The 10,368-nt window shown below is 50.6% G+C and overlaps 1 protein-coding gene across 3 annotated transcripts in view; it reads left to right on the plus strand.

Annotated features, from left to right (window-relative positions):
- Positions 1-6,609, plus strand: part of GNPNAT1 (glucosamine-phosphate N-acetyltransferase 1) — a 22,405-nt gene extending 15,796 nt beyond the window's left edge. The window contains exons 1-6 of one of the 3 annotated variants that reach the window (XM_027662570.1): positions 10-96; positions 2,555-2,742; positions 3,453-3,515; positions 4,664-4,791; positions 5,461-5,522; positions 5,772-6,609. In XM_027662570.1, coding sequence (XP_027518371.1) covers positions 2,571-2,742; positions 3,453-3,515; positions 4,664-4,791; positions 5,461-5,522; positions 5,772-5,919 — 573 coding nt within the window. In that variant the 5' untranslated portion in view covers positions 10-96; positions 2,555-2,570 and the 3' untranslated portion in view covers positions 5,920-6,609. Of the gene's footprint in view, positions 1-9; positions 97-640; positions 1,093-2,554; positions 2,743-3,452; positions 3,516-4,663; positions 4,792-5,460; positions 5,523-5,771 lie in introns of those variants that run through there. The other 2 variants (XM_027662568.1, XM_027662569.1) reach the window with 2 other exon arrangements.
- The last annotated feature ends 3,759 nt before the right edge of the window (positions 6,610-10,368 follow it).

The raw sequence follows: 10,368 nt of genomic DNA on the forward strand, positions 1-10,368 counted from the left end.
GAGGGGCTGAGTGTGGGCGCGGGGGGTGTGGGAGGGAACCCCCCCCAAAAGGCCGCGTGTGAGTTGAGGGGACCCCTCCGAGAGACTGTGTGCGGGGTAAGGGGGTGTGGGAACCCCCCTGAGGGGTTGTGTGTGAGGTGAGGGGACACCACCGCCACCCCCTCCCCCCGAGAGGTCGTATGGGGTGTGAAGGGGTGCGGAACGCCCCTCAAGGGGCTGCGTGTGGGGTGAGGGGGTGTGAGATTCCCCCGAGGGTCTGTAGGTCAGAGGTGGGGGGTGAGGGAACCCCCCAAAAGGCTGCGTGTGAGGTGAGAGTGTCTTGGGACCCCCTGAGGTCTTGTGTGTGAGGTGAGGGGACCCCTCTGAGGGGACATACGAGGTTGTGTGTGGGCTCCTGCCCCAAGGGGCTGCTGAGGGGAACTGTGGAGACCCTTCCGAGGGGCCGTGTATGGCGTGAGGGCAGGTGGGGGGATGTGTGTGAGGTGAGGGCACCCCCTCTGAAGGGCTGGTTGTGAGATGAGGGGGTCTAGGGGCCCCCTGAACTTCTGTGTGTGGGGTGAGGGGACCCCCCCTGAGGGGTCGGTTGTGTGTTGGGGTCCTGCCTCACCTGAGGGGAGCTGTGGGGACCCCCTGAGGGGCCACACATGGTGGAGTCCCTGGTGGCTCTGTCACCCTGTCCCCCAAAACTGGGGAGCTGGCAGAGTCCTGGCCAAGCACCCACTGACCCCCCCAGGGTCCCTGGGCATACCCTGCTCCCTCTCCCTCCCTCTCCCGCTCCCAACACACACTGGGGATCCCAGGATGCTCCAGGGAGACTCCAACTGTGCACCAGCACGACCCAAAGGCCAGAGCTCTTATTCCTCACCGTACACTAATCCTTTATTTAATTTTTAATTGGCATTAATCTAAGTCATATTCCTCCCTCCAGAAAATGTGTGAAGCTTCCAACTCCGTCCTGCTCCAGCTATGCCGGAAGCAGTTTGGAAAATAACTCTTAGTTTATCACTAATTGCTCAAAGAGCATCACAGATTTTATTTCTTCCCCTGCCCTTTGAGCCTGGTGTGCTGAAACCCTGAGCTGGAATTTATGAGGTTTGTTTTATTCTGTGCAGGGCACTGTTTGGATGCTGGTATGGGCACTTGGGAATTCTAAGGAAGGTCTTGTAGGAGAGCAGAGGAACAGCAATATTGAGATAGTCGAGCTCTAGGAACAGAGATATCTGTAGAAATGTTTTTCTTTGCCCTTCACCTTTCCCGAAATTCACGCAGTAGGAGAGTTTGTGTTGCTGTTTAATCGCTACAACAGCAATTTTTTAACTTTCATATGCAAAATTAAGACAAGAACTGGGATTTAAAAAGATTAAATTTAAAATTTAGCGTTGGCGTTTATTTTGAGAATCTTTTTTTTCAGTTGGATTTCCGGAGCCACTTTCACTTTTGAGGCTCCTGTGCTGCACTTAGGCTGTCATGCTTTATGTGTAACAACCTTTGTACTTTCTTACAGCTTAACAGGGCTGGGAGGTGTCTTATTGTAAAAAGTGTCATCCCAAATACATTTTTGTTCCTGATGTTTATTTGGCCTGTCCACTGGTGTGTGGGTCCTGTACCATTTATGGTGCAGCTGAGGAATTCTGGGGATGTAAAAAGACACTGGTCTGAGGAGAAGTTCCCATGACCTCTGCTCGTACCAGAACCCTGACCAGGTGTTCCACAGGTGACCAAGGAAGAAGTGTTTTCCTGTATCATGGAATCCCAGACTGGTTTGGGTTGGAAGGGACCTTAAAAAGATCCAGTTCCACCCCCCTGCCGTGGGCAGGGACACCTTCCACTGTCCCAGGTTGCTCCAAGCCCCATCCAACCTGGCTTCGAACTCAGCAAGGAAAATAATATCCCTCTGCTTCCTGTTACTCTGAATAAAGCCCAGCTCCCAAGTCTCTTTAATCATTAACAGGTGTCACCATCACCTTGGCACTTGTGTTTTCCCTGTTCATGGACACTGCTCGGCAGCTGGGCTCTGTAAACCCCTGGAGCAAACAGGACAGCCTGGGAGGGGCACTTTGGGCTGGAACTGTGGCATCACCTGCGTTCTCAGCTCTGGGTTGTGGCGCCTCGTGCCCAAGAGATTAAATATTTATGGGATGGGGCCGCTTGGAAAAAGTGCATTATTCCTGCTGCCGGTGAACAGGAATGCAAATGATCTTTGAAGAGGATGTTGGGAGGTTTCTTGGGGAGTGATCCCTTCCCATTCAGAGGGCTGCAGAGTTTAAATATCCTGCTCGGTGCCTTATCAGGTCGTTTTTTCCAAGATAAACACCGAAGCGCCGCGTGTCGACTCGGTGACGTGCGCGGTGTCCGGGCGCTCTGTGTTTGCCCAGTGAAGTGCAGTTTGCCCACTGAGTGAAGGTCAAGGAGCTTCAGCTGCACCAAAGGCCAACAGCAGTTTATTCACCTTTCCTTACATCCCCGAGGAGCATCCCGGGGCGTGCCACAACCGCAGGAAACAAACCCAAGAGGCGAGAGCAAACCGAAGCGTCCCGTGCCCGTTGTGTTGCAGATCCCCTGCTGCAGCCATGATGCCGGTGGCCGCCGTGCTGCCCGACGACGCGCCCATGTTTGACCCGAGGATCCTGCACGAGCTGGACTGGAGCGAGAACACGACGACGTTTTCTCCCGCTATTTCTCCGCTGAATCCGGGGGATGGGCTGGTCCTGAGGCCGCTCTGCACAGCTGATTTAAACCGAGGTAGGGTCCTGTTTGATCACCACCGAGTCAATGATGTGTGTTTGTGCATGAGCTCAAATACTTATTGTTTGGGATCGCTCGTTCTCCCTGATTTGGGTTGTTTTCGTTCAGTAAGAGATTTCATGGAGTCGTGGGGCATCCTGAGTTGGAAGGGACTCACAGGGATCATTGAGTCCAACAACACCCCAGCAATCCCACCATGTGCCTTGAGAGCCTTGTCCAAATGGGAGGTTCGGGGCCATGACCACTGCCCTGAATCTGAGCACTTGGCACCGTGGATTGGTGCTGTGTTGGGTGACCCTGAAAACTTGGTTTGCTGTTTTAATCTTAAATTTAAATCAAACATTCCGCAACTTCCTATTCCCCACGGCTTTAGAGAGGGAGCACGATTGTTCATGCTGTTCCCTTTAATACCAGAGCAACATGAACTGGCATCTTGGTGCATGAATTCTCCTTCAGTTCTGCAATTTGGACAAAAAAGTTGTTTTGGACATACGGCTGAATATCACATAATTCCAGGGTTATCCTTTTCTTGCACCTTCTGCACTCAAGCTGCAGTTTGCTCCGATGCTTCAGCTGATCCTTCAGCATTGCCCAGGGTGGGGGCTTCATGGGGTGGTAACTCTCCAGACAGGCTGTTGGGTGTCATTTAGAGCTGTGTGTGTCTGTCCCTCTCTGAGGGTTTATTGTTCCCCCCTCTTTTCCAACAGGCTTTTTCAAGGTTCTGGGTCAGCTGACGGAAACCGGAGTTGCGAGCCCGGAGCAGTTTATCAGTGAGTATATCATTATTCCTTGGAATTTCCACAGAAGTTTTTGGGAACCAGAGGATTCTGATGCTGGCAGCAAAGCTGCCTGGGAGTGAGGCTTTGACTGCCTGATGCCAGAGGGAGTGATGAGCTCAGCTCCCCTGAGGCAGCCTTTGGCACTCAGCCTTGGATCCAGCTGCAGCGATCCCTGAGGGCTGCTTGGCTGGGACAGGCCTAAATTGTGAACCTGCTTTTGAGAGTGAGCTTAAGATACTTGGCATGAGTTATTTGGGCTGATTTTGGGTTGCTCCAAGCCCCATCCAACCTGACCTTGGACACTTCCAGGGATCCAGGGGCAGCCACAGCTTCTCTGGCCAAAATGTGCCAGGGCCTCCCCACCCTCGTAGTCAGGAATTTCTCCCCAATATCCCATCTAACCCTTCACTCTGGCTGTGGGAAGCCATTCCCCCTTGTTCTGTCCCTCCAGGCCCCTGTCCAGAGTCTCTCTCCAGCTCCCTTGGGGCCCAGTTCAGGACCCTTTTAGATCCCACTCCTTGGTGAGCAGGCACTGGGGAAGCAGCCAGGGATGCAGGGAATCACAGGATCTAGGCCAAGGCCACCATTAAACAATGTCCCCAAGTGCCACATCCTCATGGCTTTGAAATCCCTCCAGGGGTGGGGACTCCAGCACTGCCCTGGGCAACTGTGCCAGGGCTGGACAACCCTTTCCATGGAGAAATTCCTGCCTGTGAGGGTGGTGAGGCCCTGGCACAGGTTGCCCAGAGAAGCTGTGGCTGCCCCATCCCTGGAAGTGTCCAAGATCAGGTTGGATGGGGCTTGGAGCAACCTGGTCTAGTGGAAGGTGTCCCTGCCCATGGAGGGGCTGGAGTGAAATGGCCTTTGAGTCCCTTCCAACACAAGTTAGTCTGGGATTCTGTTAGAGCCCAGAGACACTGAGGAAGGAGGGATCTCTGGGCACCTGAGGAAGAGGAACTCACTTTAATTTGTGCTTTATTTTGGGTTAGTCTGACTCCTGGGCTTTCAGGTTCTGGGGTCTTGAGTGCATCTTCTTTGTGATCCCACAATAATCTGCAGTCAGAATGTGCTGCAAGTGTCAGACTTACCTGCAGTTTAATCTGAGACTAAATTGTCTGTTCCACTCTCTGCTCCCACAGAAACCTTCGAGCACATGAAGAGATCGGGAGATTATTACGTTACCGTCGTGGAGGACACAAACCTTGGACAGATCGTTGCTACAGCAACACTGGTTATAGAACATAAATTCACTCACTCCTGTGCCAAGGTAAATCCTGTCACTGCAGCTGGAAAGGGAGGAAAAAATCCTGTCCCTGGCTCTGGACTGGGTGTTTTTATGGTGTTACGGTGTGGTGATGGCCTTAAGTTGTGCCAGAGATGGTTTAAGTTGGATATCAGGAAAATTTTCCTCATGGAAAGGGTTGTCCAGCCCTGGCACAGCTGCCCAGGGCAGTGGTGGAGTCCCCATCCCTGGAGGGATTTCAAAGCCATGTGGATGTGGCACTTGGGGACGTGGGTCAGTGGTGGCCTTGGCAGTGCTGGGGGATGGTTGGACTCAATTGGACTCAGTGGTCTTGGAGGGCTTTTCCAACCTTAAAAATGTAAATATTTTTAAAAATATATTTAAAAACATCAAGTATTTTCTGCATTTTAAAAATATCTCTCATTTGGGTGCTCAGCTAACAGTAAAAGAAAACTTGGGCTTTTCCTGAGGGAAAACTGCATTTGGAAGTCTGTCCTGTTCTCCCTTCCCTAAAAAAAAAAGTGAGCTTCTGCACAAGTCAGACGTGGTTCTGGTGGAGCAGGTGGACAAGGATCTCCCTGTTGGGAATCCCAGCCAGAAAACAGGGAGCTGAGCTGGAGATCCACACCTGGATCCCGTGGTGGGAAGCTGGAAGAGGAATTCCAGTCCTAACCCTTGGCTGTGTTTCCACAGAGAGGGAGGATAGAAGACGTGGTGGTCAGCGGGGAGTGCAGGGGGAAGCAGCTTGGAAAACTGTGAGTATTCCCCCACCTTTTCCATTCAGCAGCAGGTGAATGGACTTACAGCTTCCTGCAGGGCAGATCCACCCTGCCAGGGAGCTGGGAAGAATTTAGCCAGCAGGGATCACCAGTTGGGAATAAAATGATCCACTGGAAAACGCAGAGAGTGCTGTCAGTGCTGTCAGACCTCAGTGCTGTCACTGTGATAATTTAATTAAATGTTCACTGACCCAACGTTTAACTGTTGGTTTCTGTCTTTCCCAGATTAATATCCACCCTCACCTTGCTAAGTAAGAGACTGAACTGTTACAAAATCACGCTGGAATGTCTGCCCAAAAACGTGGATTTCTACAAGAAGTTTGGCTACTTGGTATCTGAGGAAAACTACATGTTTCAACGGTTCTTTAATTAACAACTTCCAGGTGGTAAAAGACTGTTGGTGGAGGAGCTTGTGCTCCAAACATTCTCTTCGTGGAAAACTTATCTAGTTTATGGCTGCAAATATAATGATCCCTATAAATAATGAACATCAAATGTGTAAATCCCGGGAAAACAAATTAATGAGGTTTTAGAAGGGTCCTCTGGGTTTTAGGGGGAAAAAAAAAGCTTAGAACTAATTTTTACTGCTGTTGAGTCGAGGTGAAGCTTTTCTGTTCTAGCTGAGTTACAAAGGACTCGTTAAAGGGATGGTTTTTAACCAAAGGTATATATTTTTATCTCAAATTTTTTCTTGCATTGTATTTTTCTAAAGGTTTGTGCTTCTTTTCTCGGTAGCCAAAGGACAGCCCCTGGGACTGTCCTGCTGCCTGTGCTGGTGGAAGGGTGATGGAGCTTGGGAAGGGATGAGGCTTCTCTTATGCAGAATTACTGACACAGAACAGGCCTTTGTTCTGTTCCTTCCATGACACCTCACAGAAGTGCTGGTGGAAGTTTTATAGGCACTGTTTTCCAAGGCTGGATTTGTTACTGTTTGTGTGGGTAGGGGAGGATCCTTATGGGCTGTGCTGGATTCCCAGTCTAAAGATGGATGTGGGCTTCTCACTGCAGGGCTCCTGCACTTTAGCTGATAACTTGGTTTTCAGGATAATTAATTGTTTTCTGACACAAAACCCCCAAATGTGGTTTGTGACAGGGCAGAGGGAACTGGGAAGCTGGAATGTCTGATGGAATATATTCCATCTGTAGTGGATTCTGGTTAGTAATCAATGGGAAAGGGATTGGGATTGGCAGATTCAGCTTCACCTGAGAGCTGGGGGTGTTCAGCCTGGAGAAGAGACCTTGGAGCCCCTTCCAGTGCCTAAAGGGGCTCCAGGAGAGCTGGAGAGAGACTTTGGACAAGGGCCTGGAGGGACAGGACAAGGGGAAATGGCTTCCCATTGACAGAGGGTAGGGTTAGATGGGATATTGGGAAGGAATTCCTGACTGTGGTGGGGCCCTGGCACAGGTTGCCCAGGGAAGCTGTGGCTGCCCCTGGATCCCTGGAAGTGTCCAAGGCCAGGTTGGACGGGGCTTGGAGCAACCTGGGCTAGTGGGAGGTGTCCCTGCCTGTGGCCAGGGGAGGGATAAGATGGGTTTTAAGGCCCCTTTGAACCCAAATCATCCTGTGACTCTGTGAACTGAACACACCTGACCAGCTCCTCTTGGACAGTTCCTGTCCTGGAACTCCTGGGGGCCAGGTGGGCTCTGCTTCTGCCGGTATGGATTTATCCCTCCAGCATCCTGCTCCCAAGGGATTGTTGCTGCTTTGGAGCTCCCCTCTTGCTGTAAGATTGGATAAATGATTTTAAGCACTTTTGCCAGCGGCGGCAAACAAGGTACAAAGCCCTGGATACAACAGTGGTGTTTTGTGTGGAGAGTGACAAATCCCACATCCATGAATAGGGCATTATAAACCCCCGGGGTTTGTAGGGAACAGCCTGTGTTGTTTGTGGGCCGTGCACAGTGTCCTCCATTGTGCTGTGGAGAGCGGCCCTACACTGTGCTGGGAGCTCTGCTTGATGTTCCTGAGGGTTCTCCACTTGATGCGGTGTCTCCTTGGTGATGTCTGGTTTATTTATTGATTATTTTTTTAAAAGATATCTTTGTTTAAGCTGAATAAATGAAAACTGCCAACTGTACCTGGACTGTCTTCCATAGGGTGGTAGGTCCCCAGAGTAAGTGTGTACCTGTTCCCCTTTCCCTAGGCTGAACAGTTTTTGAGATTCCACGTGGGTTTCCCTCCAGGGCTCTTCCCAGCTGTGTTCCATGGACAAACATCTCCATGGCTTGAGCCCTGACTCTGAACTAACTCTATAAAGCAGCTCCTGCTTCGTGCTGGCCCAAGGTGGATTTTCTTGCCTTTCACATTTTTAATTAATTCTGAACTTCCACTGCATTCAAGTGGATTAGTTGAATTCCATGATATCTACACCATCTAAATAGCTCCGGGCCCTCATTAAGAGTTAATGAGAAGATTAGTAGGAGTGAGGAGCAGGTGCTTGTGGCCCCGGCTCAGATCATTGTAAAACAAATGGATTGGGTTCAAAGCTGGGTTTTGTGGCTGCATGACAAAGCCTCTGTGGGCACAACCCGGCTCAGCAGCAGCCCTGGAGCTTTGAAGAGCTCTTTGTTCTGTCCCAGAGGTGACATTCCCACCCCTCTGGAAACAGCAGCTGGAGAGCTGAGGCTGCCCGGGATGGGGACTTAGAGGGGCCACTGTGGGGTCAGGTGTGTCCCTGGAACACCACCGGTCACAGGTGTGTGTTTGGAACTCACAGGAATGGGGAAAATGCCACAAATTACAGCATTTAACAGCCACAGGGAGTGTGGAAATAAATTGTCCACCTTCCCAAACTGCTGAAGCCCATTAACTTATCTACATTTATCTAATGTGTATATATATATATATATACACACGATATATAATGTAGAGCTGTGGATCCCCAAAGACTTGGGTGCTGCAGTTTTGTGTCTGAACCTGGGGAAGGGGAAATAAAAAAATAACGATTCGCTCTCCACCACTCCTTTAAATCCACACTGAGGGACCCTCCTGCCAATTCCCACCTTGAGCTGAACCCCCGAAAGCAAACACTGAAATAGCTGCTGGCAGTTCAGCTACAGGAGACAGACATCAGGAAGTTTTAAATAAAAGGCTTAATAATAGATATGAGCGAAATTAATCTCTGAATCCCTTAGGATGTGACGGGCAGACAGATCAGAATGACTGTAAAAGGCATCAGGATGTGGTGACAGCATGGAAAAAAACCTGGATTGGTGAAAAAATCCTTAGTCATGGAGTAGTAACAGAGTCTCCCCAGGACCCCAGGGATAACGGCCCCAGACTGCACATGGATGAGCCTGGTGAGATGAATCAGTGCCTTCCATCTGTGTTTCATCCCTCCCCTTCCCCAGGGACCCAAAATAGAAAGGGATCTGCTGGTTCCCACCCCTGTTTCACCAGCAGCTCGTGGCTGGCAGTGTCTGAGCCGTGCAGCCATGTGGGAGCCTCGTGGTGGAACGGCCGGGAATGTGTTTCCCAACAGCCCCAGAAGAATTCCTTTAGGGAGAGTCACTTCGTAGGAAGCAACAAACCCTCCACCACTGCAGAACCAGCCCTGCACGCTGAGCCTGTGGGCTGAACACTGACACACTGCAGTTCCCCTGAAGAAAAGTCACTTCCTTTTTTCCAGCTGAAAATTTCGTAACTCCAGCATCAGACTTTTTATTCCAGGTTTGTTTGGTTTTTTTCCCTCCCCCCTGAAGGATTTACGCTGCTCCATCACTGCTGGAGGTGGCAGAGGTTCTCAGCAGCACTTCCCTGTTCCTGCTGATCGCTGGTTGAGAACTCCAGGGCCTTCACATTCCATGGGAGCAGAGGTTATTAGCTGGAAAGCCTCACCCTGTGTTCTGGCTCAGCTAAACAGCCCTGACTCACTGCGGGATGTTTCCTCCTCAGGTGTCACCCACATCTGTCCCAGAGCAGCTCCAATCCAGGCACGGATTTTCAAACCAGGTTTAACTGCCCTGACACGGCCAAAAGCTCCACGTGCTCCAGAGGGAGCAGCCCTCAGCCTTCCCAGGAGCTGCAAGGCCAGGGAAAGAGACCTCCCCCAGTACTAAACAACTGCACTGTTTAATTCCTGTCCTCAAATCCCCAGATCTGTGCCCTCAGGGAATCCCCCCAGCACAGGTTCTCCATTCTGACGTGGCAGAGGACATTCCCATCCCCACATGGCCACATCCAAGTGCAGGGGGATGCCCTGATCCCCAAATCTTGAGCCCACCTGCTCCATGTTAAAACACAGTCCAGGTACAAGCTCAGATTTCCCAAATCCACAGGATTTTCTAACAGGTTTGGGAAGTGCTCAGTCCCCACAGCGCTCCCAAGGAACCGTCATTCCATTCCCAGCTTTTATGCAAGAAACATCGGGAAATAAAGCAGATGCAGAACTGGGACTTGCACAACCTCTGTGCTGCTGGGACAGGAGAAGAGTTAAAGCTGCACAAACCACCCTGACAATTCCCAATTTGGAAACTTCAAAGCACCAACAAGTGTTTCCTTACCTGACTCCCGTGTTTCACCAGACCTGAGGTGAATCCTTGAGGTCTTGATCCCATAACAGGCAGCGCTTCGGGCCTCGGTTTTCAAACAGCACCCCAGGTTTTTACCTCAAATAATGCAGCTGTCGCCTTATAAACAGCAACTACACCTTCAGTACGAGTTTGAAGATGTTTGTTCAACTTGAATTAACCCTTAACTCATTTACAAGCAGCTTTTTAATGCTGGCTAAAAGAACTCAGCCTTGATGTGTGTCAAACTGGCTGCCCTCTGTCCTACCCCAACACATGATTATTTTATTAAGTCATCAGTACCCTGTTCAAC

This window comes from Corapipo altera, unplaced genomic scaffold (assembly GCF_003945725.1).
Source record: "Corapipo altera isolate COAL_440 unplaced genomic scaffold, ASM394572v1 169, whole genome shotgun sequence".
Classification (NCBI taxonomy): Eukaryota; Metazoa; Chordata; class Aves; order Passeriformes; family Pipridae; genus Corapipo; species Corapipo altera.